The sequence below is a fragment of the Colletotrichum destructivum genome, chromosome 8 (assembly GCF_034447905.1).
Source record: "Colletotrichum destructivum chromosome 8, complete sequence".
Taxonomy (NCBI): Eukaryota; Fungi; Ascomycota; class Sordariomycetes; order Glomerellales; family Glomerellaceae; genus Colletotrichum; species Colletotrichum destructivum.
Window position 1 is genome coordinate 1,763,955 of NC_085903.1, and position 27,483 is coordinate 1,791,437.

Here is a 27,483-nt window from a genome sequence, read left to right on the forward strand (position 1 = left end):
CCATCAGCAAAAAGAAATAAACTGTCATGATGAGCGACGGCGCCGCCGTCATCGTCCCGGTTCCGTCCCCGACGGAGAAAACCTTCCGCGCCTTCACCCAGGCGCAAGGCGCATCCTATGCGCGAGGCCGGCCGGGCTACCACCACTCCCTCTACGACCAGATCTGCGACCACCACACCTCGACGGGCGGGAAGCTCGACACCCTCCTCGACGTCGGCTGCGGCCCGGGCACCGTCGCCCGCGAGCTAGGCCCGCGATTCGCAAGGGTCATCGGCATGGACCCCGCCGAGGGCATGATCGCCGCCGCCCGGGCCCTCGGCGGCGTCTCGTCCACCTCGGAGCCCATCCGCTTCGAGGTCTCCGCCGCCGAGGACCTAGGGTCGGCCCTTGACCCGTCCATCCCCGACGCCAGCGTCGACCTCATCACCGCCGCCACCGCCGCCCACTGGTTCGACATGCCTGGCTTCTGGGCCGCCGCCGCCCGCGTTCTCAAGCCCGGCGGCTCCGTCGCCATCTGGAACGGCAGCGCAAAGTACGTCCACCCCGCCACGCCTAACCTCCAGCGCCTGCAGGAGACCCTGCTCGCCTTCCGCCAGGAGCACCTGGTGCCCTACATGGCGCCCGGGAACCACGTCGGCGACTCCCTGTACGCGACCCTGCCCCTGCCGTGGACGCTCGAGACGCCCGTGGCCGAGTTTGACAAGGACACCTTCTTCCGGAGGGACTGGAACAAGGACGGCGTGCTGACGCCGGGCGACGAGCACTTCCTGGGCCAGCAGGTCTTCGGCCTGAACGACATTGAGAAGTTTCTCGAGACGGTGAGCCCGGTCCTGCGGTGGCGCGAGGCGCACCCCGGCGCCGTCGGCACGGAGCGGGACGTGATCAAGATGCTGAGAAAGGAGATTGAGACGTTGCTCTCCGAGGCCGGGGTCGAGAAGGGCAAGGAGGCCATCATCACCAGCGTCTCGGCGGTGCTTCTGATGGTGAAAAAGAAGGCGTAGAAGAGGCCGTCCCGGCTGACGAGCCCTGCCGCAGTCTGGAACCCGGCAGAAAGAAAAAGAAAGAGAGGGGGAGAGAGGGGAGGAAATGTCGAGTAATTGCCGCCGCGGAGCCTTGTATGGGCGTCGGCAGAATCCCCAAAACACCGGTTATCAGGTTGACTGGTATTGTTGTCGGAGACGGCCTGGATTGCTTGTTTGTTTACTAGGTAGGTAGAACAGCGTGGAATCATTTAATTAATAGATGGGGGGGTTGGTATCCCCCAAAATCATCAAACGGGGACCAGCTCGACGTCAACCGCGATGGCGCCTGGCAAATCCTTCGCGTTGAACGGCAATGGCTCGTACCACCAAACCTCCCACGCATCATCCCCGGAATCGGGTTCCCGAGGAGGGACAGCGACCCAGCTCCGGTCCCCGAAATTCTCGTTCGCGTAGCGCAGCAACAGCCTCTGCGCCGCTGCGTCTCTCGCGACCTCCCAAGAGTCGTGGCAGATTGCACTACCGATCCCGAAGGGGGTCACCCTGGAGGAGGCTCTGAGCTGGTGCTCTCCCTTGCCGCTCGGGCCTTGAAGGATCAGAGACTCCCCTGAGGCCAAGGGACCATCGATGATGAAGGTCGATTGGCCTTGGGCTTGGCCCCTTTTCACCACGACCGACTGCTCGGGAGTGCCGGCCGAGGACGGTCTGAGGAGCAGATTCTGGCCGCTGCCGAGGAAAAGCGTTGCGTTGTTGAGGTCGCTTTCGTCGCTATAGTCTGGCCGGTTATTCTTTGCCCCGGAACATTCGAGAGCGAGATCATGAGAAACTGACCTGACGATTCGCAGGAGATACCGCTCCTCTGGCTCGATGCCTTCTGTTGCGGGTGCTTCCATTGTAACAGGTTGGTACCCCAAGATGGTATTTCGAGAGTACCTGGATGACTACGGTATGCGTTGTCTTAGTCGGTGACGTGCTTGGGTATAAAGCTGGATGCAAGTGGAGGACCACCGCACAGTTATATGTTGTGACCATGACTCGAGCTGCGGGACCTCTGTGGATCGGAATCATCCTTTCGCTACTACCATATGGCCTTGGCGTTTGGGACGGACCGCGCCGTTAGCGGGTTAATGGTTTCTGGCCATACGGATGTCATCACTAGGTGTACTTAGGCTGGTGCCGGGATGTGTACGATGCATGGTTTGCCGCATGAAATCTCTCAATCGAGCCTCGATTCCCCATTTTCAACACCACCAGCAAACGAAAATATTGCCAACTCTGTTACCCTCTGTGGTTTGAACAACGCAGGACGGACAACAGCGCCGCTCATACAGACTGCAGTGTGGAGCGGTTTCCAAGATCAAAGATTTTGCACAAGTGAAACCAAAAAAAAAAAAAAAGCCACATCCTCTCGCAGAAGCCACGGCCTCGAAATGATGGTCGTCCTCCTCCTCGACACGACCAAACAAAAGGTTCCGCCCCGACTCAGCTCCTCGCAACCGGCCTCAGGTAGACGTTCAGCGGCCCCCTCTCCCACAAGATGAAGATCTTCTGCCTCTCCATCCACTGCTGGCTGTCGTCCGCGAGCACCAGGTCGAACTTCCAAAGCAGCCTCGCAAGTATGGTTTTCATTTCAGCGTACGCCAGGCTTCGATCACCGCCAGGTCAGCTCCTCCGTTTCAGAATTTCATCGGGCGAGACGAAGATGGTCAAGAAAAGAAAAGAAAAGGAAAGGAAAATAGCTATAGCGAGGCGAGGATCGAGACTCACTTTCTTCCAAGACACTTCCGCGGCCCGACCTGGAAGGGCTGGAGCGCTTCGCGCCGGTCCGAGGCGTACTCCGGGTCGCCCATGAACCGCTCCGGATGGAAGAGGAAGGGGTTTTTGAAGTTCTTCTCGTTGTGGTACATGGCCCAGTGGTAGATGACCACTGTCGTCTACGGTGCCGCCGTCAGCAAATGACCTGCCACTGCCCCCCCCCGCAATCTCTTGTCTTTTACGACATCGAACCAAACCAAAGGAAAACCTACCTTCTCGGGAATAAACTCCCCTAGCACCGTCGCCCCGCCCTCTGGCGTCGTCCTCGGCAGCCCTATCGGCGCGGGCGGATACATCCGTAGCGCCTCGTTGAGGCACGCCAGCATGTACGGTAGCCCAGTGACGGACGTGAGGTTGATGTCGTCCTCGCTCCTGAACGCCGTCCGCACCTCGCGCACCACCTCCGCCATCTTGTCCGGGTTCTTGAGTAGCAGATACGTCACGCCCGACAACAGCGTCGCCGTCGTCTCGGACCCAGCAACAATGAGAATGCTTGCGTTGGCCTCGAGCTCCTCAAGCGAGAGGTTCTAGTTCCCAATCAGTCCTCATACTTTGGAACAAACCCACCCCCGAAAGGGATGGAAGAAAGATACGAAACCGACAAAGTCGGCCGGCACTTGGCCGAGAGAAAAGACTCACCCACTCGCTCTTCTTCCTCAGCAACCCCTCCATCAGATCGGGCCTAGGCCCCTCCCTCTCCCCCAGTTCGATCCTCCTCAGAAGTTTCCTCATCGTCAGCTCCCGGTGCTGTATCCTCTTCTCCTGTATCGCCGGCGTTGAGAGCACCGCTGTCAGTAGCCTTCGCAGAACCGAGAAATAGTTCGCCAATTGCAGCGCCACGCCCGCCCGCACCGCCAGGAAGATGGTCCGCACCCAGGGGTGCAGCTTCCCGGTCTCGAGGCACCCAAACGACTCCCCAAACGCGAGGTCACCGATGATGTCGAACGTGCAGTGGTTGTACCACAGCCCAAGGTCGACCGGCCTCTCCTCCGGATGTTTCCCCTCCGCCGCCGCCGCGCCATCGTGACCCCCGACGGTCTCCGACAGCCGGTCAATGAAGAAGTTGACGTACTTCATAATGACGGGCTCCTGCTCCCTCAAACCCTTCTCGCTGAAGCCGTGGCTTAGCTGCCTTCGCAGCATAGCGTGTACCAGTGCAGGTGCCGTGATAATGTCCTGCGGGTGATCCGAGATCGGCCGGTAAAACCGCTCCGCCTTCGCGAACTCGAGTTCCGCAGCTCCGGCCTCGTTAGCACCGCCGCCGCCGCCGGTCTTGTGACCCATGATCTCCTTCCACGCCGACGGGTCCGCAAATGCGAGCTCGTCTGGGGCAATGCGTACCACATCGCCGTACCGCCGGTGCAGGTCGCGGACGTCAAAGGCCATCGTCCCGCGCCATACATAGTAGCAGTACGTCACGCGGGTGGCGCGCATAAGGGGTGGACCGGGGAAGCGGCGGAGGGGGTGAAGGAAGAGATTGTAGAAGACGCAGGAGGCGATATAGATGGCCGTCTACGAGACTCACGAAGGACGCACTGTCAGCCGTCGTCTCTTGTAAGTCGACATTTGGGTTTTCCGTTTGGCTTTATCTAGGACTTACAAGACCAAAGCCGAGGCACAAGGACTGGCGCAGCGTGTCCATCATCATTTTGTCGAAAATGGCACCTTGAGTCATGTACAGGTAAGTGCTGAACTACCGAGTGCTCAACTTGCTCAGCCAAGCTAGATTTCGCAAACAAAACGCTGCAACTCTTCGTGGTGGGATTCCTCGGAAGATAACATGCCCAACACTCTCGGTCTGGGTCACTGAAACGACAAATCGCTCTGGGTCACCCTCGTTGTCTTGAGTAAATTTCGCGACTGCATAATGCCGAAGAAGAAAAAGAAAAAGAGGCTTTTTCGTTTGTCTGGCGTTTGAAAACTCAATAACTGCAGATGCGACTCTGGTGAGTGATGAGGGGACGAAGCCAAACATTCAGGTGCTGGCATCAAAACTAAAAAGCACCGGCCCGGAACCCAACGAAGCTTCCATGGCTGACTCGGCGAGAAGGGGGTTGCCTATCAACTTTGAACCTGCCAATTCAGCCTTTTGAACAATAGCATTGAGACCTAGAAAAATGAAGTCTTCCCACCCATGCGTTTCAAAGGGAGGGTCAGGAAAAGCCGAGCTATCATCTTGACGACCCGGGATCCCGTTGCTATCGGCAAGGGTCCTCTCTCCGTAATGCGACGAGCAAGTCGGCTTCAATACCGAGCGAAAACGAACGCGATCTGTTTCAGATTCTCGGTTTGTAGGCCGTTCAGTTGCTAGGAAGTTGCTGCCGCGAGATGCATCCGTTTCCCTGACCTTCTTCTAAGTTGGGACATAAGATCGGTCGGTGGACATGCTGTACATTAATTACAGCTACAATCTACTTGATCTCGCACCCCGAAGCCGCCCCACGTCATGGCCAAATGATCCATTGAGCCTGCCGTCGTTAAATGATATTCGTTCACAATCCTTGCTCTGCAGAAAAGATGCTGTGAAACAAGCCTATGATCTGAATTCCAAAAATGATACATGCGTGTTGACACAAGAGTAGTCGCTATACCGACGGAGAAAGAAGACAGACTTGTACAAGCTTTAGGCTGGATCCTCTTGCTTGATCTTGACAGAAGGGATACCGCGCACAGGTGGTGCTGCTGGGAGAGGACGTTGAAGAATGGTGCAGTTGGCGCCGGTGGCGAAACTGCTGCCACCCATTTTCCTTCGAGCCTGATTCCGCTTTTGCTTTTTGGATGGTTTGCTTTGGATCACTGGACTGGTTTTGATACCTAACCGCCCCATCTTCCTTCTGGCGACGCTGCCACCAGGATTTGGGCGAATGGTCTGGGATCCGGGGCAAAGACGGCAAAAGCTTCCACCTTCGTAGATAGTGCCTGGGTCGTGAAGCAATTTGTTGGATTCCGCGCTTGCATCAGCCGATGTGATAGGATAACAGTACGTTTGCCAATCTGGATAGGGGGCGGTATTCGCCTGACGTCTCGACAGAGTGAGAGCGAATTCTTTGGTGTGAGGAAGGCTCATTCGAGGACAATTATACTTGACCCAAACAATAACCCAACAAATATTGGACCTAATGGGGGCCTTGTTCTGTCGCCACATGATCAAGTATTCGAAGTCCAATGCTTTTTTCTCTGCCTTGGTGCGCTGCGTTCGTGAGACACATTGATCGTAGATGTGGTCGTTTTGATTACATAGCGGACAGGCGGCAATGAACCCATCGGTATCAACGGGACCGATGCAGTCTCGAACTCGGTGCTCTACTCTGTGACAATTACCGCAGTTGCGAGGTAGGTTGACGAGAGACTGGGTATAGTCAAAAGGCGTGGTGGAACCAAGATCTTGAACTAGCGAAAGAAGACCTAGGTTTCGCAGGTCGGCCTCTCGTACAGCAGCAGCGGTCTGCTTCTTTGCATCCATGACTTTCTGCCAAGCCTCCTCCCGATCGTTGATGGCTTTTTTGAGATTGATAGTACCGTTGACCGTGTTTTGTTGGCCCGGTCTCCCACATTCCTTTTCCTCCCAAATGGTCGAGTTTCCGTTGCTCTTTGGGGCCTGTCCTTCATTGAATAATGTGACAGCTTTAGTGGGTGAGGTTTGTGAAGGAGCTTGTGAGGCTGGGGGAAACGCCATGGAAGCCCATGTGGACAGCGCTCTTTGGAGGCCACCGCCGTACGCAAGGTGAGACTCATGAAGAGTCATACCGTGGACGTACGAGACGGCCACGTTGGAAGGCTTCGGGCGGGTGAGCAAACGGGACAAATCTGAAACGGTGACGAGGTTGCCGGCAACTGTTCCAATCGAGCAATATGCCCCAGGTTGGTTGCCTACAACGCAGACGACGTCATCGTAGACCGTCCTGATTTTGGTGTCGCCCCGATGGTAGCCATCAAAATCAAGACCGAAACCTTTGATGAGGCTACCAAAGTGGCGCGTGCTATTGCGCTGAAACGGGGGGAAGTACACAGAGTCGATGAGGTAAATGTTGCCCATGACGAAGTCGACGGAGAGGCTCGAAGACGGACGGCTTGCGTCTTGAGGCTGGCGTCCGTAGACGACGAAAACGTTGGCAGCGGCATTGGTGATCGAGAGCTTGCCATCGTGGGCGTAGATGTCGCCTTGGGCGGGGACAGGCAGGCTGCGGCTTTCTGCCATTGCTCAGCAGATGGGTGGAAATGATCGAGATTGGAGACTGGAAGCGGGCCTAGGAGTGCGCGCATTAGAGATCTGAACGGGAGACGGTGACTGTAGCTGGACGTTTATGATGTGATGTCGACGGTTGATGTTCGATTGGTGGGTCATTTGCGTCTGTTGGTTGGCGATGTCAACCAGCGGACTGGATGAGGGAGGGCTGGAGGGATGTGATAGATGGACGGACCAGTTCAAGAGGTGATTTTGAACGGCATCAAGCTAGATAGGCGGATACCTGGGTATAGAGAAGGAGAGAAGAGGCGAAGACGTAAATGGTGCAAGAATGAGAGATGAGCCCGACGCTCGCTTTGCCATGGGAGGGGAGGGAAGAAGGAAGAAAGGAAAACGGCTTTGGGAAGGAGCAGCCATTCTCTGTCTCCTTCCCAACCATTCACCAAGGCAAGAGCATCACCATTTGTCTTTGGGGAGACCTCCCCAACCACCTAAGCCAACCTTTCAAGCGGATGGTCAACCGAATTGGCGGTACCAAAAGAACAGAGCTCTCGTAACTCAACGAAGGACAAGAACATAAACACAGAAAAGTCCATTATTGCCCCTTGGCCCGTCGTCCGAGGCTAGAATAGAATACAAAAGTGTACGGTGCCGACAGACCTTTTACATACGTACCCAAGCAATACACCGGCCACCTTCACTCTTAAACTGTTAGTCCGTCGATGCAACCAACCCGCTGAATGCTGCCAAAAATATGTGCCAATGATGTTATACACGCTCGTGGATAGTGGCTCCTCTATCCCTTGTATGCAAGATACGCCCAAAACAAGACGACCATCCAGATCACCCTCCACGTTGAGGCGCCAATCTCTCGAACAACCCGTCCGAGGGTCGTCCTCGACCGTTGGGACGCTGCCGTCCACGTCAACCGTGGCTTGGTCGTGCCGTAGAAGTCGTCCTGGAAGATGTCGATCCGAGGCGCGCGGTGGCTCCATCCTTGCTTTTTAGGCTTGATCTTAGGCGGCGGAATGGGGGCAGAGCCGTTAGACCGGATGGAACCGCTCCTAGTCCGTGAGGATGACGATGTGAGGAACCGAGACCCGGACGTCGCCGATGTCGAATGCATGTTGTAAGTGCCGTTATCCTCGGCCTTGTCCTTGATTGTGGGTAGGATGGCGCCTTGCGGCTGCTCTGGCTGTAACGCGAACGGCGTCAGGTTGAGAACAGGCACAAGGAACGACCTGATGCTGATGGCAACGATGGTGACGAAAGCGAGCCCGGCATACTTGGCGTAGGTAGCGAGCTGATTCGGCAGCAGGCAGAGATGGGTCTGCAACGTCTTCTCCGGGGCCCCGGGCAGTGGTTTGCCGTTACCGTCCACTGGGTTGTACAGACTGACCATGAGAAATCCGGGGGTGGGGACGCCCATGGCCATGCTGATGCTCTTGACGGTGATCTCGCGAACGTTTTCCTTCTCGGGAGAATGGACAATCTCGCAGTAATCGTGATCGTCGCCCGAGAAGACGTGGACGACATTGCCGACACTCTTGACGAGCCGGACCGAGTCATCCTCATTCAAAACGTTCTGGTATTGATAGCCGGCCGAGACCGAAATGGCGTTGCGATGATCCGGGACGATGGGACCCTTTTGCCCCTTGGGCGGCTTGGTTGGCGGCCAATGCTCTCGTTGCGGTCCGCAAGGCGTCCCGGGGTCCCGGTACAAAGGCACGTGGGTAAGGAGAATGGTGGGGAATTCGGGTCCGTCTTCCCCCGGTACGATCGTCGGCACTGTTGCGTCGGCCGTGTCCAAGTCCTCGACCTCGTGCCCGTAGGCGACGCCTTCCAGGTCGCCCCTCCAGAACCTCAGCTCTTTCTCGACGGCCTTGCGCTTGGTGAACTGCACATCCTTCAAGAAAATGTCGGCGGGCGCGTGGATCGCTTTGAGGTCTACACCGGCCTGCCGCGAGGCGCTCGCGCTCAGGGAAACAGTGTCGACGGAGACGATGGAGTGGTTGCCGATGACATCAACGCGGTTGACGTCGCCGAAAAAGGTGTTGAAGCGCTCCCGAACGGACCCCTTGACCTGGTCTCCGAAGCCCAGGTCGTGGTTTCCGGGCAGGCTAGCGACCAGCTTGCGCCCCCTCTGCCAGTCGCCCGCCTTGGTGCCGCCGAGATTCCAGTCCTTGAAGAAAATGTCGCCAAAGCGCTCGTACTCCTTGAGCCAGAACTCCTGGCCGTAGTTTTTGTTCCAGTTCTTGACATGATCCTTTTCGTTGTTGGGTCGCCTGCTGACGGCCCAGTCGGGGTCTTTGAAGTCGCTGTGCGCCGTCTTCCACTCTCGTCCGCCGTCAAAGAGGTCGCCAAGGAGGAACAGCGAGTCGGGCTGCAGCTGTGACTGGAGCTGCTGGTACCCTCTTCGCATGTAGTTGTCGGTTATCAAGACTGTCAGGTCGGACAATGGCCACGGGCGGCCGGGGTAGGATTTTGGGTCGATGATCTGGGGGTCGGCGACGAGGACAAGGTGATGCGGACTCGATCCGGCAGGCTAGGAAACATCAGCGTCTTGTACTGTAGCAGGCATGTGACTCGGACTCGACGTACCCAGCTCTCCCAATTGCTCCATTTGCAGTCGGCAACTCGATTCTTAAAAACCCAATGCTCGCCCCAGAGCAGCACAAGGAACCACAGACACACCAGCAGGTGCGGGAAGCTCAGGAGGCGGCGCGCGGTCAAGTTCTGCCTCAGCTGCCAGCCGGTTTGCCGCATGATTTTGGCCGCCAGTCGTTTTCCGCGGGTGCGCCAAAAGATCCAGATTGATCTCAGCAATCGCACTACGACAACAATCACGGGTCGGAGGCGGGCGCGGAAGCTGGCGTCATTGTAGTGTTGAAAAGGCAGAGAGGCAGCGGCAGACTTGGACCCCTTGTATGTGTAGCCATTGCCGGTGCTGTGAGGCGGAGCCATGCTGTGCGCTCGCCTGCCATTCCCCTGTAGCGCCGCGCTCCCCTTTTTCCCCCTTCGCTCTCCTGCTCTCCCCCACTGGACGGTCCCGGAATGGACTGGCGCCGCAGATCCCGACTAGAGGTGTGAGTGAGGTGGGCTGGCTGGCGTGTCCCAGTGTCTGGTATGTGGGTGCGGGTGGCTCTACGGGAGCTCGCGCGATCGTCGTCGGTAGCTTGGTCGAAAGAGGAGGGGGATGCTGGTTGAGTAATTCAGATGGTGGATACGCTCACTATACGTCCTACAACCGGGGGAGGAAACGTGCGAAATGTAAGGAAAGGAAACGACGTCGGGGTTTTGGCAAGGGGCAATTCGCCAATTCGATACAAAAGTAAAGGGGGGAAAACGTGTCTACTGTCGGGTGGTATATTTCGGCTATCGGGCGCCTGCGTCGGAGAGCTGGTAAACTGCCCAAGTCTTGGTTGGAGCTGCGGAACTGGGAGACAAGCAGAAAAGCCGAAAACAAAGAAGACGCGTGGCGAGAAAAGAGAGAAACGAGAGAGGAGAGGTTGCATCGAGGCGCCATTGCAATTCACGAAACCACGATACGCACGGGGCGGCTCTGGCAGTCGACATCATTGGGGTTTCCGTCATCCGTGCCCAATTATCCTTGTCTAACAGCGCAATCCCCGCTGGGGAACAAAGGGGGGGTCGCTAAAGAGAGACCGAAGTACTGGAAACGTCGCCGAAAACGGGTTTCTCCACTTTCGACGATGACAGCTCGGCCGGCAGGCAGGAGGCAGGAAGCAGCAGGAAGGGAGGGGAAGAAGCTTCACCAAACGCACCAGAGTTTGTAGATACCAATTGACTTCTTACTCTTTCTCCTTTGAAAAATCAACATTGAGCATTGAAATCGACACCGACACTGGTTTTGGCATCTAGTTGTGCTGGAAATTTGACACCAAGCCGGATTGATGCTCCATGGGGAAAGGTTCCTGGCATAGGACGAGATCGCCTCAATTGGTAATGACGCGATGGCCACGCCGTGCCCAGCGGCTGGCAATGCAGGCGGCTTAGAAATCAGAAATCTAGCAAGTAATCTCGAGGGGCAACACCATGTATTCCGGTCTGCCAAGGTTCTGATAGGCATTTCTGGCTGCTCAAGGATTCAAATAAGGATACCGTATAGCGCAGATACCTCATAGACAAGACAGTCCGTCGAACCAAGGCCAAATCACCAAAGAGCTATTTCCAAAACGGCACAACGCAACACAACGCAACACAACACAACACATCACAGCACAACCCGATATCATCATTGCAATCCAGAAACAGCCACACGGCCCAAAATGGAACAGTACGAGTTCCACCCCGCAACATCGGCGACCCGCGCCTGGACGCCCCTCGAGCCCGGCATCGATGAGATGCTCCTCAACGCCGACCCCGCCACCGGCCGCCGCACTCTCCTCCAGCGCTGGCAACCTGGCGCCACTAACCGCCAGCCCTCCGCCTTCGTCCATGACTACGTCGAAGAGATCTACCTCGCCGACGGCGACCTCGCTGACGTGCGCCTCGGCCGCCGGTGGGAACGCGGCGCCTACGCGTACCGGAAGCCCGGCATGGAGCACGGGCCCTTCCGGAGCGAGGCGGGCTGTATGATGTTCATCTTGTGTATTCCCGTGGACGAGGTCGGCAGGGAGGTGAAGGATCAGTGACGGTGTTCCGGCGAAGCTAGAGTTTCGAAGCGTTGAGCTGCGAGAACGTGATCGCCTTCATGAGGCCGTTAACGCATCGCTTACATAAGGTAGTAACGCATATGAACCAAGTCATCGCTACCGCGTCCCGTCTGCTCCAACCTCTCCTCTGCCTAAACGCTTGACCCAAACACTGCCCGCCGCCCAGTCGGGACAAGAGATCACAAAACAAGCAATCACAAAAGTCCCCGTTCACAAGCCAACACAGCTCTGGCCCTGATCAAACCCGAGACCTCATTCGCCTCTCACGGTACCTTCCATTCCTCCGAGCAGGTACCATGGCGCTCTTGCATCGAGCCTACACTCGTGACCTTCTAGAATACGACGGCAATTCATCCGGCTACCGAGACGGTCTATTCTACGACGTGGCAGGTTAATGTATCCCCCCTGTGATGAATGAATGGATGGATGGATGGATGGATGGACGGATGCGAGGGCGTCTCTGCCTCTGCTCTGCGCCAAAGGTTCCTGGATACAACACACCCCCTTTGTCACAACCATGGCCACGACGACTTACGACGCACCACACCCACACGCGGCCGTCTGGCATACACCGCCAGTCCGCCAACCATGAGCCAAAAGTGCTCTTCATCTCCTTTCTGCCGTCTCTCTCTCCATTATAGGGTGAACCCCTCCCACGAAGGCCGAGCTGCGTCGCCTCCCAGCCCTGCCTTCACGCGCCGTCGCTCATCTGACTATGCACGCCCTGATAGCATTCTCACTTCTGCTTCAACCCACCCTTCTCCCAAAAGAGACAACTGCACATTCACGTCTATGGCCACGCCCTTCCTCACGATCCATGACCAGCTCGGTACATTGGTGGAAATGTGCAGCCCCTTCGACCGAGGCAGCAGGGGAGGGAAGGACATTACGGCTGCCTCGTAGTGATTGAGAGGGGGGGGGGGGTAATAATCGAGCTCTCTTCCACCCCTCACGATGCAAGATAAGGTCGGGCTCGGAGCTCCCGCCCTTCAACCCCCTCTGGGAACATGGAGCATGCCTCCCGAGATTCCGACCCCACCGTCTAACACGGGTATTCCAACGGTGGATGGAAAAGGGAGTCCCCGTATACAATCAGAGACATTCCCAATAGACGCAGACGCAGAGTCGTAGCTTGACCGGCTGATTCTCATGACGGAAACGGCGTCCATGAATGTCAAGATAGAAATAGTACTACCCATATTGGCACGCGACCACCCATTCACATGCTCACAGGCAGTTCTGATGTGGCGGCTCGACCAAAGACGTGATGAAGTACATCAACATGCGGACGACTCTGCCCCTCCCGCCTTCTCTTGACTATACCAACGGATGTCCTGTAGAACGGATGAGCGCCAAAAAAACATGTTCCCCTAGTCCCCGTTTCGAGACTTGCGCCGCCACAGCCTGCTGGTTCGTGATGTCGACCGAGTAGGGGTGGTGAGGGTTTAGGGAAGGAGATGCCAGCAGAGGAGGATAGAGGCAGCAGCCGGAGCAATAGAATGATTTGTACGCGGGCATGTTATCATCGCCGCAAACCATGCTTCTTTCTATATAACCGACTGGTAAGTGCGTTGGCATCAGACACACACACGTCCGACCCAATGAACAAAAGAGAGGAAACGTGACGTGGTATAACATGCAACCTAAGAAGGCGAACTAGAAGACCCAGTTGAATGACTCCTTGACTTCAAATTGGACCGAGTGTCTACAACAAATTAGTCAGATGTGACCCCAAAAATTGACAAAAGGGAAGCTCACTTGATGTCGGCGGATGATGCGCCGATGAGGACCCTGAATGTGCCCTCCTCGGCCACCCACCCCGGCACCGACGTGTCGTAGTATCCTACGGCGTACTTATCGAGGTAGATGTGGAGGTGCTTCGTCTCGCCGGCCACGAGGAACACCTTCTCGAACGCGACGAGCTCCTTCTCGGGGCGCGGCAGCCTCGACTTGTCGTCCCGCACGTAGATCTGCACAACCTCGGCGCCGGCCACGGCTCCGACGTTACTGACGGCGAAGACGACCTCAACAGTGCCCCGAGACGTGAGCGTCTTCGTGCTGATAGAAGGCCGTCCATACTCGAACGTCGTGTAGGAGAGGCCGTGCCCGAAGGGGAACAACGGCTCGATCTTGGCCCTCTCATAGTGCCGGTAGCCGATGTACAGGCCCTCGCCGTAGTTGACCTTGAGGTTCTCTCCGGGCCAGTTGTTATAGGCCGGCGTATCCTGGATACGCTTGGGGAAGGTCGACTAGTAGAGTCGTTAGCAACAAACTATCTCAAGAAGCATAGCTGCAAAGGGGGGGTGGGGGGGATTCATAACGCACCGGGAGCTTCCCGCTGGGGTTCTTGAACCCGAACAAGACATCGGCGAGCGCGTTTCCGGCCTCCTGTCCTTGGTACCACCCCTGGATGATGGCTGGCACCTGGTCAACCCACGGCATTGTGACCGGGGTGCCCGATTGGTTGACGACGACGGTGCGGGGGTTGGCCTTCACGACTGCCTCAATGAGGCGATCCTGGCTTCCGTCGGACGGCAGGTCCATCGTCTGTCTGTCGTACCCCTCGGACTCCCACTCAGCGTCAAGACCGACGATAACGACGGCCACGTCGGCTGCCTTGGCGGCCTCGACGGCCTCCTGGAGAAAGTCCACCTGGTCCTCCTCCTTGAACCCAATCCGGCAGCCTCCGTACTTGTGCGTGATACCGAACTGCTTCTGTTTGGCCAGCGGCCTCAGCTCGTTAGTCATCTCGACCTTGAGCTCTACCGGCTTGCCAGCTTCCATGTCGACTTCGACCAGGTAGTCGACGGACCCGTCAAACATGGCCTCGCCCTCCTCGGTCCAGTCCCAGAGGTTCAGCGCCAGCTTGCCTTCGACGTACAGCTTGCCGGGGCCGACGCTCATAAAGCTGACGGTGTGCTTGCCGGTAGTCTTAGGCGTGAGGTACGTCGTGGCGATCGCCGACCACTCCGGCCCGATCTCGCTGAGGGGAGCAGAGTCCCAGAGGAACAGGTCAGTGTTCATCCGTCTCTGCACGACGACCACCTCGCCCTCGAATTTGTCCCCGGAATACCAGTCGATGTTGACACCCGGCTTGCCCGACTTCTCCGTGCAATAAGGAGAGGCGACCGGGAGCCACTTGTAGATGTGGCATCCTTGCGCAAACGTCACCTCCTGCTCGGCCACGGAGCGGATGCTCTCGAGAGGGATCGTCCGGTAGTAAGGGTTCAGACTGGCGCTGCCGCCACCGCCGGCGATGGCGCGGTTGGCATTGGGACCGATGACTGCGACCTTGGTCGTCTTCGGGTTCAGGGGGAGGACGGCGCCCTCGTTCTTGAGGAGCGTCAAGCCCTCAGCCCCGGCTGTGCGGATGAGGTCTCTGGTTGATGCGCGGTTGTCCTCCCTCTCCGGCTGCTCCGCCGACATGTCATCGCCCTTCAAGCGCTCGACCAGCGTGAGAACGTTCTCGGCTGCGCGGTCGATCTCCTCTTGGCGGATCTCGCCCTCTTCCAAGGCCTTGACCACCTTGTCAAAACGCCATTTCGGAGAGTAAGGGAACTCGACGTCGCATCCGGCAATGATAGATTCGGCTGTAGAGTTGGTGCCACCCCAGTCAGAAACAACAGTTCTGCGCAAAAGGTTAGTCCACAACGTTCAACACCTACCTGTCTAAGACTCGACTCACCCATCATATCCCCATTCACCTCGGAGAATGTCCTTTAACGTCAAATTGTGCATGTCCGCGTGCACACCATTGACGAGGTTGTAGGACGACATCAAAGCCCAGGGGTTTGCTTCGCGGACGGCGATCTCAAACGGCCGCAAGTAGATCTCGCGCAGCGGGCGCTCTTGGATGAGCGAGTCTATTGTCAGTCTGTGTGTCTCTTGCTCGTTGCCAACAAAGTCTATACACTGTTAGATCAACTTGACAGTTTGCTGTAGCATTTGGAATAATCAGAATACGAACGCTTAATGGTTGCCGCAACACCCTTTTCCTGCAACCCACGAATGTACTGAGCGGCCAGCTTTCCCGTCAGAAGGGGATCTTCGGAGAAAGACTCGAAATTGCGCCCTCCCAGTGGGTGACGGTGCATACAGACAGTCGGCGCAAGGAGGATGTTGGCAGATCTTGCCTTGGCCTCATCGGCCAGATGCTGGCCAACTTCGTACAATAGCTCCTTGTTCCACGTCGCGGCGAGAGAGACACCACAGGGGAAAAGAGCGGCCTACCTGAGTTAGCATACCAATCATCAAGATAGCGGTTATGTGACAAACCTTGGTACCGCCAACAAAGATGCCCCCGCGCGCACCGTTGGGGCCATCTGATGTCTTGACAGCAGGGATGGACTTGGAAGGGATGGACTTGGTCCTCCAGAAGTCTGCAGCAGTAAGTAGAGAGACCTTATATGCTAGTTAGCATTGAAGCCTGACGTCGGTGTAACATCCGGGTTGATCAGACCTTCTCCTCCAGCGACAGCTGATCCAACTTCTTCCTCGCCGCAGCTCTGGTGTCTTTCATGAGCTGCCGGACTTTCTGTTGGGGGCTATAAGGCGGTGAAAACACGGTATTGGGCGTCGAGTTGGTCATCTCGGTGTCTGGGGGAGAAGCCGGCGGTTCAACCTCGCGGTCTTCGCGGTTGGTAAGAGGCAGATCCATCGTTGAGCAAGTGTCGAGTTTCTTCTCTCTCTATTTACTGGCCACAACGGTTATGTGGACGTAAAGGGGTCTCTGGCAATGTCTGTTGAGGCTTGCAAGGCGGCAGTTGGCGACGATGGGCTGCACGAGCTAAGTGATGGCAAGCGTTGATAGCGAAAGTGCTTTCAAGGGAATCGAACGGGTAGCAAAAAGAAAAGAGAGGCTGAGAGGCTCGCACGGGATGTCCTCGGAAGTCGGTCCCTCACGACGTCGCCAAGCTGAGAAGGTTGTCGGATCTTGGGCTGACGGAATAGGGCATAGACAAGACCTCGAGGACTGCGCGGAAGCGTGTAAGACTTATATGAGAAACGATGAGTGGCTCAGGCTGCTGTTCATGGAAGTGCTCGCATGTGCCCGACATTTACCCGCAGTAAATGAAGTCGATCACTGCATATGAAAGTAATATGGGACAATCCCAAACAAAGGAACAGGAAGAAGAAAAAGAGAAAGTGATACACTGGGGTCTGGAGGGGGTGGGTAGTCAGTTAGGCAAGGAACCATACAGTGACTGACTTGGCACTGACCAGAGATCCCATAGAGAATGGACGAGGGACTCTATAAGGACTAGTATGGTATGCCTCAGCAGAAGGCGACTTCTCACCCGGGATGGCTACCAAACGTAGGCTCCATTGAGGAAGGAGGGGTCGGCTGTTTGGAGGCAATTCTCCGTCTAGCAAAGATGGGAAACGGAACGAACGGTCGAGATGCTGCGTGGCAATATCAGCAGCCGGGGGTGGGGAGACGTCCCATCACCATGACCAATGCACCACAGACATGGGCATTGGCGTCAAGTCGAAGCAGCCAGTCAAGTGGGGGGTGCGTCGAGTCGAGTCGAGCCGAGTCGAGTCACTTGACTTTCTTTCCCTTTCCCTGCCATGCCCTAACGTCAATTTCATGGACGATATCCGTCCATGCTCTCTCTGTTGGGGACGGGAGACACTCTCGTTCTTAGGCGACATAGCCACCGTCCGTCGGTAGGAGCGGACCGTTCGAGCGGTGGAAGCCAAGCATGGTTGATAGGGAATCAGTTGGGGTCATTGGGGACAATGCAAGAGGTTAGCGGACAACCCAACTGCGTTCAACCCGGCGTGAGTGGGGAGAGTTGGGGTTTACGCTTGTTCTGGTTTCCGTTCAGGGGGGCGTGAGATTATTATCAGGTTACCTTTGCGTTGACGTGGGTAGAGAGGGAGATGCAGTTTCTGTGCCTCTTCTTGGCTAACCGACTGCCATGTACGATGTATGCAGCAGCGCCGGTCAGGGGTCTGAGCCGAGTGAAGCCTGACGCTGTCTTTCGAGGAGAGAGGGTGACGGCGTTCCTTGGGCTTCCAGACAGTGCCGTTTCAGGTCCATACGTACGGATGTTCGGTACATGTTGGCCAAAGCTTCCCCTTTGCCTAGCTGCATGTGCCCTGTCGGAAGCTTTCGCCGCGTGGTCAAGGAAGGGAGTCCAGGGACGTCGGGCAGGCTGGCCTTGGTTGCACTCGTCCAAGAAGCCAAGAGGGCGACCAGCTGTCTCTCGTTTGATAACCTTTCCCACCAGATCTTGACGACTCAGTGATGCTCAGTTAGTGATGGAGGGGCGACGGTCGGTCGGTGCATTGATCAGCAGGCAGAAGACCCGTTTTGCGCTGGTGATGCGTTCGTTAGGAACCGCACTCCGACGGCCCTGCTTCGCTGGATTGTGCTCCAAGTGCCGAGTCCTTGCGAGGCTCGGCTTCGCCGTACGCACACCGGATCACGGGAGTGGTCTTCCAGACCAATGGTTGCCAAACGCAAGGCAGGCTTCGTCTTCCCGATCTTGACAGCAATCGGCATCCCGGGTTGTTGACTGGCGAGAGATATAAAGGACTGCAGCCGCGCCGCCTCCTCGTGAAAGGGACGCCCGCCTCGCTGCTGGCGATGTAAAACAGCACCCGGTAGGATAAGGCGGGCGGTAAGCTAATACATGACCGACCGGGACCTGCTGTTGCCTGACTGACGGGAAGATTCCCAAATCCACGGCGGGTGTCATGGATTCAGGTTAAACCCCGGTGATTACACTAGGGAGGATGCGGATTCCCCCCTCCAGAGCCAGAATTGCGGCACGGCGGCCCGACTTGTCCGCATCGACATGATCGGATTGGCTGGCCAGGAAGATGATGCCAGGGGCATCGCTTAAGGAGGAGGAGGAGAAGAAGAAGAAGAAGAAGAAGAAGAAGGAGGAAGTGGGGTCCGGCTTCCGGGTCCCAGAGCGACGGCTTCTGGGCCCTGGTTTTCCCTGTTTACATACTTACATACGCTGTCTAGTTAGGTGCCTACCCCACTGTGGTTGCGTGCATACCCAGGTATCGATACACGCACGCTACACTGTCCTGAACCCTTGTCTTGCCTCTTCGTTGCTGATGGCATACGGATACGGATGCATAGCACAGAGTTCCCAAGCCTCCCCTTCCACCAACCATGCTGCTGCCGATATCTACACGCAGTGTATCGATCGATGTGGTGTCGATGCCAGCGTAGATGCCATCGCCAGTCAGTCGGCCACACCTTTTCACGACAAGCGTAAAGGTCGCAGTGCCACGTTTCGCGCCATGGGCGATCAGCAGAAGACCTACACGTGTAGGTAACAACGGCCAGTGGTATTCCGTAGTCTTACCGTGAATCGGGTGACTAACCAGAGAGAGGTATATTTATATCTTGACTGGATGAAGGGCAACCTTGCACAGGAGCTGTGGTTGTGACTTAATCAACTGTGTTGAAGAGAGGCCTGCGTCAATAGTCAATGTAGGCACCGTAGCTGTCCCCCTGCCTTAGGAACTGAAAGGTCGTCCTAGAAGAAACAGGCGGACGCCACGATGCCCTCACGATGGGCGCCATTTGCCGGCCCGATATTGGCCAAGAAGCCATCTCAGGAACGAACGCATTCGGTGACGGGCTTTTTCGGGCAATTTCTGCGTGCTGTGCATGGCCGAGTTGCATCCGCGGCCGGCGGCGTTGCTGTGTGGCCTATCGTCATCTCAGCGCTTGGGGATGCGCGCTGAAAGCCGTCGATCGAGTTCGGCCAGGAGGGGGCGGGTGCAACGCGTTCAGGACAAGGCGGGAATGCGCACAAAACACTGGTTCGATGGCCCATCTTAAAGTTCATCAACATCATCAACAACACCTGTCGTTCGTCTCATGTGCTGTAGGTAATGCGACACCGGACGGAACGACGGCCTGTGTAAGTCGATGTTCCATTTCCACCGGAGCTTCGCTTGCCAGTTCCGTGCAAGGGGCGTCGGAGCCGAATGTTGTGTTGCATTCAGTATGTAGGTCTTGCGTATTGCTGGAAATTCTCTTGTCGCTTGGTGGACACTGACGGTTGTTGAGCTTGCTTGAAGGAGCAACAGGAAGAAGACATATCGTCAAGGCTGATGATGGTCGTCTCTATGCATTCATAGGAGATGTTATCTTCTACCTACACGACAGGCAATCATGCATCTCATCCAAGCCTGGCCTCTGTTGGTCCTCTTACTGCTAAGCTTTCCATCATTCCGGTTACCCACGCTCTCAAGAAAACTTCTTGCGTTCGACAAGAGACTTGACAGTTGGAGCCGGTCCAGTGCCCCAGGAATACCGTGTAAGTGCGGGGGTATCGACCAACATCCAACAACCCCTTTCCATATCAGCAACATTCGGCCCTAACCGCTTCTCGACGCCAAAATCCCCCCTACGCCATTCCGTCTTCTAGTTCCGGACAAAGAAAGCCCTGTCCTCGATGCGGCTACCGGGAGTTGACCACAGCTGACATTACGACCGAGTCAACCCGTTCCCTCCGGGATACCCCTGTTCTCGACATTGACCAACACGCGCCCTCTTCAGCTCGGATGCCACCGATATCTGGTCCCTGTCACGCTTCAACGGCAACCATTCATTCCCTCTGAGTCTCGGCCACTCGCCGGCCGACTCCTCGTGCCGCTCCCGACTGCCGTCTATCCGGCGCCAAATCCGAGCCTTTCCTTAATCTGTATTGTAGTCACACCTCAAATCGTCGACCGTCGCGTAACCTTGTCAACTCGGCTGTTCAATCGTTTAGAGATGTCAAGAGCACACTCTAATCGGCGATAATTGTCCGATTATCTGCAGGACCCAAGTTTCGAAGGCCCATGCTACCACGCTTCGGGCCCTTGACACCACCACACCACATCCGTCGCATTCCCAAGAGACAAGACCAAACATATCCAACCCAGAGACACTTGCGCCATTCCCGGAATTTCCTACAATCGTTCAATAGTCGACCTGCCGGTTCTCCGTCCTTGGTCTCCCAGCACCGACGCGGCTCGATTTGATCTGCGCCAGCCGCGGACACACTTCATCCACCCGAGGCATCGCCGCACTCTCTGTTACACCACGAGGAGCCCACGCACACACGATATGTCGTTGCAGGAGCCTCAACCACCAGAAGACGCCATTCAAGCGACGACGTCGCACGGGGTGATGCAACATCATGAAAAGGGAGAGGTCGACCCAACCAGCCAGCAGCGGCCGCGTCAAGACCAGAGCGTTCCCGAAGCGGCCAAGGACAGGACCACACAGACCTCGGCCGCGGCATTATCGGCCCAGGGCCCGATCGTCTCCGGCAAGCCGTGGGCGATACAACGGTTTTGGGCCGAACATGTCAGCGTCGTCGTCGACTTTGAGACCTGCCGCGACCATCTGGGTACGTACGTGACTTGCGCATTAAATTCGTTTCCCTCATTTTGTTTACTCGTGAAGTTTCACGTGAAATGAAATGGTATCCCTCCTTCCCTTGGCGGCCAGGGCCCGGAATACATCTCCGCACACTCCCCGCATGTCCCTTATCATATCCCTGGTTCACGGAAGAGGGGGGTGCGTGTGTTACTACGGGGAGTGGCTGCACGACAGGGCCCCTCAACAAGCATCCGGAATCTGGATCCAGCGACTCCTGGTCGGCATCCGTCGCGGTTGAGCGTCTCTTTTAGAATGAACCTCCTCTAATCCCTGATTCTTGGGACGGAGCGTTCATCTGTTACCGTCCGTTCCGCACACGGGATCATCTGCGTGTTTACATCCGGCATCACATCAAGAGCTCGAGCCCTGCAGGTACACTTCTTTCGGTAACTGTGGGAGGGTAGCAATGATCTCCAAGTTACTCTCCACCGCTTTCTTTTCCATCCAAAGTCGAGTTGCACCTCTGTCGAGGTACCCGCTCTAATTCTTTCCTGATCTCTTATGTAAAGCAGAGGTTCGTTCAGGAATGGTGACATCAAATACCATTGGAAGACTCTCCCGTAGCTCTGAAGCTCCCGGAGACCCGAAGGGCTTTTTCGCTTGCCTACTGCTCCCCAGCCGTTGAATCTCGAGCCCTTAGCTAACGGGTGTCGGTCGCTCCGCTTCGTCCCTCTACAGCCCTTGAGCGGACCTTTCTAGGTTACCTTCGTACGGGAGTCGTGACGGCCATCCTGGGGACTGTGGTGGCCCAACTCCTCGCCCTGCAACCGCCGGATTCGGGGTTCGGGTACACAATGGTCGGCAAGCCCCTTGCCACCGTGTGCTACTGTTTCTCCATGTGCATCACGCTGCTGGGTGCTTGCCGCGTCTGGAGGATCCAGCATGCCATGTTTCTTGGGAAGACGTTGTCCGGAGGGTTTGAGATCATGACGATCGCAGTGGGCTTCCTAGCGGTATGTTTTGCTGGTCTGCGTACGTGGTTGCAAGTTGTTCCCCGGCTGACAACAAAATCTAGCTCAGCATCGTCTTCTTCGGCTTTCTTATTGCGCTCGACGTCGTCAAAGAATCTTAAGGGTGATCTAGTCCTCACCCTTCCGGCTCTCCACGATGGCTTTGCATGGCTCCAGGGAACCTAACTAGTCGGCCGTTCTGGCCTCGCAACGTTGAATCTATATGCCGTTCTTGCGAAACGTGCCTTTTTTAATAATAACAAAAGATACCAAACATCTTCACGATTCGTTGAATGTCTCCGTTCTTGCCGTGTAGCATGTGCAATGCCGCCGGTTGCAGTGGTCCCTGATATCTCGTTATCGATCAGCACTTCAGCTGGGCGGTGGTGACGATGATACCATCGCATTAAGGCTATTGAATGGCATAAATGTAACGATAACCCATGACACTGAATCTAACTAGACGTCAATTCTGGACACGGCAGGGCGGCCACCGAGAGCGTGCCCCTATGACGAGGCGGGCATCACATGCCGTGATGATGAATGACTCATCAAGCTACAAGTATGCAGAGATCATTCTGACATATGATGCAGACACTCGGCGTTCGTTGTGGATCCGATGGAAGCGGTGACGGATCCGGCGTACCAGGTAAAAGATGCGAGGACAGTTCATATGCTTAAGTTGTCTTGGAAGACGTCCTCCCGGAGTGTGCTGCAGTCTTTGAAAAGATCAAGAGGTCAAGGTGATACCCTGGCATCACTCCGAGGACGGTAATGCTTTCGGCTGTGACGCAGAACAATAAAGTCATGAGCGCGGGGGGTATCGCAGGCGTCTTCCGGAGCCGAGTCGAACGATACGGGCTAGAGTGGGAACCACCCGGTCGGTACCCCGCGGAGCCACGGCGGCTCCGCGCTCCAGGCAGAAACTCACGTGCCGTTTTGGTCAACTTTGCCTCCTCGAGAAACAGAACGGGCTTTCTTCCTAATTCATCCGGACTTCGAAAGCCAATAATCCGCCACTCATCGGAACGCGCATCTAGCACTCTCGGAGGCCTTCGCATCCAGCACAGATCATCCCAAGCTTACATCCCTCGGCTCCACACCCCCCGTGCCGTAGAAGGTACCGAACTACGTAATTACTCAAAAAGAATAAGAAGAAAAAAGAACCTTGGACAGAGGGGAGGCTAATGTCGGGTTTCCAGTCTCACTCTGCTTCCAAAATCTCGATCGCACCCTCCATGGCTTCCCGACTATCGATTGCGGCCTACGCTCACTCAGAAGACGACGAGCATCTAGGCAACAACAACAACACGCCCCCGCCCGGTGAAAACGCGGATCCCACACCGAGAGCACAGAGTTCGAGTAGGCGCAAGCCTCGCCGACGTACGTGCAAACCCTCTTCCTCTCCCTCTCTCAACAGATTCGCGTCGTCCTGTGTTCTGCCTTTCCGCCCGCCCGCCCGCCCGCCCGCCCAGCTGACCATCTCCTCCGTAGGACCCGTCGATATCGAGCGCCAGTGCGGCGTTCCGATGGGAGGCGAGGGGCGTCTATGTGGCGCGGCGTTGATGTGCAGGCGGCACTCGATGAGCGCGAAGCGGTCGGTGGCCGGAAGGTCCGCGCCGTTCGACCTACTGTTGCTGGCCGCTACTACTGCGGAGGAGAGGAGAGAAGAGTAGAGTTCGAGGTATGCGATCCACGCTCTTCACGTGCTCGGTGTAGGAAAAACCTTCGACGCCACATGCGTTGGCGTGAGACGATTCTTCCATTTTTGCGTTTTCGTGATGACTCAGGGCTGTTGTTTATGGTGGTTGTCGTGTACTTGGCCTTTCTGGTGTATTTTACGCTTTGCTTCCATCACCGATTGGCTCTTGTCTCCCGTGTAAGCCGGTTCGTGGCCTGGGATGGACGAAGGGTAACAGCCCTACGCTTTTCAAATAGGACAGCATCCCATCCTCTCTTCATGTATATCGTCACTCATGCGGGAAGTAAGACAGATGCAAGCACGATTCCGGCGTGAAAGCCATGACCTCCATGTCGATGTGACAAACAGCTGAGACTATGTACCCTTAGCCTTTATGATACGGGCTGGAAACTAAGCATGACGTGATGTTCCAATAGTCTTCTAAGTGGTACGCTATTGACAGACCGGAGACAGTGCTGAATCGTGACCTTGCTTGCCTTTCGGGTCTCCGCCCCTATTATCGTTCCTGCGGATGCTGGAACATGTCTACCGAATTGGGGGCATTCTTGCTAAAGCAAAGCTGGCAATAAAGGTGCCACCGACGTAAAACGATTCGTTAGTGTGGCATGGAAACTGAAGGCAGTCAAACTGGGCCAACTTCGTTGTACATCACCTTACTCTGTGCCACCTGAATAGCACATATACGAAAGTAAGGTGTATCTAGATCTGAGCCGGTGTCGGCGGCTACCAACCCTCAAGAAGTATTGTGTTGAGCAGAACCATCGCTGAAGTACAATAACATGTCTAGGCCATTCTAGGCCCTATGCCGCCCTTCCTTGACGGAAATGGAGATATACGAAACCTAAAGACCCACCTCCGGACGCGATGGCAGTAAAGCCGTCAGCGTACTCAACCTCGACGAAGTTCTCAGGAGTCTTATCAGCATGGAGGCCAAGAGAGTTAATACATGTACCGGATACCAATGTATCGTCAGAGCCAATGTCGTGAAGGGGCGAAGGCCGGCATGCGGTTAAAGCTGCCCAAGACGCGTTGTCGCTCGTTTCCTATTAGGTGAGCCCGGAAGCAGCTGGTAGACTCGCGGCCGGTGCTATTGATGTGATACATGTACTTGATCAATGGGTCGGTGGCTCTCAAGAAATGAGCGGACAACATGAACCTCGCCGTGTCGGATGCAATGACGAGGCAGCCAATTTCTGTGATTGCCTCCTCACCGACGAACTCATGAAGCACGCGGGCAATTCCAGGGGAAGTTATTAGTTGGCCAGAGGGGAGCTGGACTAGCGTCCCAGGACTGGTTTGCGGCGTGACGCCTCGGCTGAAAGCACGTTGGTCTAGGATGGAGCTGTACTCCGCTCCTGTATCAGGGAACACAACGACCTGCTTGCCCCCGATTTTCACATCGAGGGTGTATTATTTCTTTCCAAGCTTTGTATTTCTGAAGTTCCTGAATGTCGCTGAGGTTATACAAACCTTGCGGTCACCTCCAAATACGTGGCCGTTCTGGTCGTGTTTGTTGGTAACGGGGGGCTTGTCGGGGATGCTGCCTAGCGCCGCCAGAGCAGTACCTAGGTAAGGACGGGAGAGCAGTGGGGGCGCATAACCAGTCAGACGATAGAGAAAGAAGTCCCTAATAGGGATCTAGGCCAACGTCTACATTTGGACGAAAGTCCATATGGACAAGGCTTGTCCGGATTTCGTAATCACATCGCCCGAGCCAAGATCCCTGATGGCGAACTTTTGACGATGGCCCCGGAAGAAGTCGTGAAAAGGTTTAGTCAACGGGGCCGCGCTGGGCGGCCCACAACGGCCCCCGGCTTGGCCGGCCTGACTGAGGCGGGTATCGCAGCCGAGGAACGGACAATGGATGGGGGGGTAAGCAGGGGAAGGCAAGCTCGGTTGGGGGCGAGATGTCGATTTCCGGGAAGGCACCGAAACCGGGCTAAAGTTTAGGAGAAAACAGGAGGGCGAGTCTGCAGGACTGCGTCAGAGTCCAGGGAGGGGGATGATCGACCCGATGATGCTACCCGGCGGCTGGATTGGGGAGGGGTTGTGGCATGATGGTACGATGAAGAGTGACACCTCCAATGTCAAATTAAACCCCAACTTAAAAAAAACTAAAAACTCCGAGCCGAGTTTTCCCACCGCGATGATATTTCGACCCGAACTGGCTGCACCTGCAGTTGCGGTCGTTGTTATTGTAGTTACTGGATCGGAAGGGAGGCGAGAGCGCTAAACCAACAAAGAGGAAACTGGAAGGAATTCCATCAGCCAGCTGGGGTGGGGAAGAGCGCGGGTCGCGCCCACTTTAAGCCAATGGGAAGCCGATCGCAAGGAGAGAAGTGCGATGTACTTTCCCATCTAGAGTCTAGAGACCTCACCTACCTACTACCTACCTACCTTTAGGTACTCACACCCCTCCGCCCCAGCCTAGCAGCAGTTAGCCAGCCACCAAGACCACAAAAAAAAAAAAAAAAGCACAAGATGCGCATTGTGAGGGAGGCAAAAAACAGCTATGATACGCTGCACCATCACCGTCCATGTAATGCAGAGAGTTTTCATCCGTATCAGCCAACGCTGCTGCCATGTTGCCGATGCGCCGTCTTTTGAGTGGGTATCAGCAGGAAGGAGAAAAAGGTCCATGCCTTCCTCACCTGTGACCGACTTGAGCTTTTTACAGGCAGCTAGCCTGTGCGGAAGCGAAGGACCCACGACCTATGCCATCCTGCCTAAGTATATATCTACCTTTACCTCCCTACCATAGATACTTACCTACCTGGGTAGGTACAGTACCAGGCCACTCTGAGTGCCCTTTCGAGGCAGCGACTAGTGTAGACCGACTCTCGGGTACCTTGCGGATGACAAGGAGAGGAAGCCCATACCGTCGTCTTGTCTTCTTCGTCTTTTTCGGATCCCTTTATCCCTGCCACGAGGGACAAACCTCCCTGCGTGCCTTACGGTTTCTCGGCCTTCTTGTTGGTGTACAACACCAGGTACCTAGGTAGGGAGTCGGGCTGGCAGCGCAGCACAGGCACTGCGAAACATGCACCCTCAAGAGTTCATTGCCCCCCCCGGCCGCCCTTCCGTTCCTTTGCCCATACCTGTACCGCGGCCCTGTTGAAATACCTCCACCGTAGAACACCCGTACTCCGTGGCCCCGCATCCCTTTCTTTGCATCGATGTTATTTGTTCGTTTTTGCGTGCTGCCAGCAGCTAGCACGTGTTTATTGCTTGCAGAGAGTAATTCCCACGCAGTCCGCAGCAGCACCACCACCACCTTGGAGAAAAGAAGGATGAAAAAAGAAAGAGAAAAAAAAAAAAACAGAAGGAGAAAATACATTTCTGTCATAATACCCACCTGCATCAGAGCACACACACACTTTCTCTCACACACTGCTGCAAGCTGCCTCCGTCTGCTGCCAGTGGCCATTGCGCCATGTGTACAGATATAATGTCCGTACCTTGCTGTACACTACTAAAGTGTCCGCGTCCGACCGCGTTCCACACTTTGGTCCTCTGCCTCATCCCAAAGAACGCGAGTGACTGTTGTAGTTCCGTCTTCGAAAGCAAAGAAAAAGGGAAACATAGAGCGAAAAGGAGGAAAAAAGAAGGCAAAAAAAGGAAAGAGAGAGCGCGATAAGAACCGCGGGGAAACCAAAGCAGTGGCAACGATAGTTGACAGCAAACAGCCGATGATCAATATCGATAATCGCTCCTACCTACTGTGGCACCAGATTCGCACCCTACGCCCTCGTCCCCAAACTCTATCTC

At 55.9% G+C, this 27,483-nt stretch overlaps 10 protein-coding genes across 10 annotated transcripts; 5 read left to right on the top strand and 5 right to left on the bottom strand.

Annotated features, from left to right (window-relative positions):
• Positions 1–29: 29 nt before the first annotated feature.
• CDEST_12385 (Putative methyltransferase type 11, S-adenosyl-L-methionine-dependent methyltransferase superfamily) lies at positions 30–1,001 on the top strand (the record flags this gene model as incomplete). Its single annotated transcript, XM_062928541.1, has 1 exon — positions 30–1,001. The coding sequence occupies one exon, from the start codon at positions 30–32 to the stop codon at positions 999–1,001; it is 972 nt and encodes a 323-aa protein (XP_062784592.1).
• Positions 1,002–1,045: 44 nt separating this feature from the next.
• CDEST_12386 (uncharacterized protein) lies at positions 1,046–1,951 on the bottom strand. Its single transcript, XM_062928542.1, has 2 exons — positions 1,812–1,951; positions 1,046–1,748 (listed from the first exon to the last, which is right to left on the bottom strand). The coding sequence occupies exons 1-2, from the start codon at positions 1,871–1,873 to the stop codon at positions 1,271–1,273; spliced, it is 540 nt and encodes a 179-aa protein (XP_062784593.1). The 5' UTR covers positions 1,874–1,951; the 3' UTR covers positions 1,046–1,270.
• A 511-nt stretch (positions 1,952–2,462) lies between these two features.
• Positions 2,463–4,470, bottom strand: CDEST_12387 (Putative cytochrome P450; the record flags this gene model as incomplete). Its single annotated transcript, XM_062928543.1, has 5 exons — positions 2,463–2,625; positions 2,748–2,914; positions 2,978–3,322; positions 3,435–4,307; positions 4,396–4,470. 5 exons carry the CDS (start codon positions 4,468–4,470, stop codon positions 2,463–2,465), a joined length of 1,623 nt encoding a protein of 540 aa, XP_062784594.1.
• A 948-nt stretch (positions 4,471–5,418) lies between these two features.
• On the bottom strand, positions 5,419–6,993 carry CDEST_12388 (Putative Zinc finger, CCHC-type superfamily; the record flags this gene model as incomplete). Its single annotated transcript, XM_062928544.1, has 1 exon — positions 5,419–6,993. One exon carries the CDS (start codon positions 6,991–6,993, stop codon positions 5,419–5,421), a length of 1,575 nt encoding a protein of 524 aa, XP_062784595.1.
• A 565-nt stretch (positions 6,994–7,558) lies between these two features.
• CDEST_12389 (Putative calcineurin-like phosphoesterase domain, ApaH type, metallo-dependent phosphatase) lies at positions 7,559–10,528 on the bottom strand. The gene is made up of 2 exons (XM_062928545.1): positions 9,583–10,528; positions 7,559–9,526 (listed from the first exon to the last, which is right to left on the bottom strand). Exons 1-2 carry the CDS (start codon positions 9,943–9,945, stop codon positions 7,778–7,780), a joined length of 2,112 nt encoding a protein of 703 aa, XP_062784596.1. The 5' UTR covers positions 9,946–10,528; the 3' UTR covers positions 7,559–7,777.
• A 270-nt stretch (positions 10,529–10,798) lies between these two features.
• On the top strand, positions 10,799–11,637 carry CDEST_12390 (Putative rmlC-like cupin domain superfamily, rmlC-like jelly roll, chrR-like cupin protein). Its single transcript, XM_062928546.1, has one exon. It carries the CDS (start codon positions 11,271–11,273, stop codon positions 11,634–11,636), a length of 366 nt encoding a protein of 121 aa, XP_062784597.1. The 5' UTR covers positions 10,799–11,270; the 3' UTR covers position 11,637.
• Positions 11,638–12,874: 1,237 nt separating this feature from the next.
• CDEST_12391 (Putative glycoside hydrolase, family 3, glycoside hydrolase family 3 domain, immunoglobulin) lies at positions 12,875–16,876 on the bottom strand. Its single transcript, XM_062928547.1, has 7 exons — positions 16,117–16,876; positions 15,933–16,058; positions 15,625–15,883; positions 15,343–15,562; positions 13,983–15,285; positions 13,416–13,906; positions 12,875–13,362 (listed from the first exon to the last, which is right to left on the bottom strand). The coding sequence occupies exons 1-7, from the start codon at positions 16,312–16,314 to the stop codon at positions 13,314–13,316; spliced, it is 2,646 nt and encodes an 881-aa protein (XP_062784598.1). The 5' UTR covers positions 16,315–16,876; the 3' UTR covers positions 12,875–13,313.
• A 3,387-nt stretch (positions 16,877–20,263) lies between these two features.
• CDEST_12392 (uncharacterized protein) lies at positions 20,264–21,310 on the top strand. The gene is made up of 2 exons (XM_062928548.1): positions 20,264–21,035; positions 21,133–21,310. Exons 1-2 carry the CDS (start codon positions 20,746–20,748, stop codon positions 21,299–21,301), a joined length of 459 nt encoding a protein of 152 aa, XP_062784599.1. The 5' UTR covers positions 20,264–20,745; the 3' UTR covers positions 21,302–21,310.
• Positions 21,311–21,312: 2 nt separating this feature from the next.
• CDEST_12393 (uncharacterized protein) lies at positions 21,313–22,277 on the top strand. Its single transcript, XM_062928549.1, has 3 exons — positions 21,313–21,683; positions 21,742–22,016; positions 22,079–22,277. The coding sequence occupies exons 1-3, from the start codon at positions 21,590–21,592 to the stop codon at positions 22,133–22,135; spliced, it is 426 nt and encodes a 141-aa protein (XP_062784600.1). The 5' UTR covers positions 21,313–21,589; the 3' UTR covers positions 22,136–22,277.
• Positions 22,278–22,994: 717 nt separating this feature from the next.
• On the top strand, positions 22,995–24,029 carry CDEST_12394 (Putative SCA7 domain, SAGA-associated factor 73). Its single transcript, XM_062928550.1, has 3 exons — positions 22,995–23,145; positions 23,216–23,396; positions 23,508–24,029. Exons 2-3 carry the CDS (start codon positions 23,252–23,254, stop codon positions 23,687–23,689), a joined length of 327 nt encoding a protein of 108 aa, XP_062784601.1. The 5' UTR covers positions 22,995–23,145; positions 23,216–23,251; the 3' UTR covers positions 23,690–24,029.
• The last annotated feature ends 3,454 nt before the right edge of the window (positions 24,030–27,483 follow it).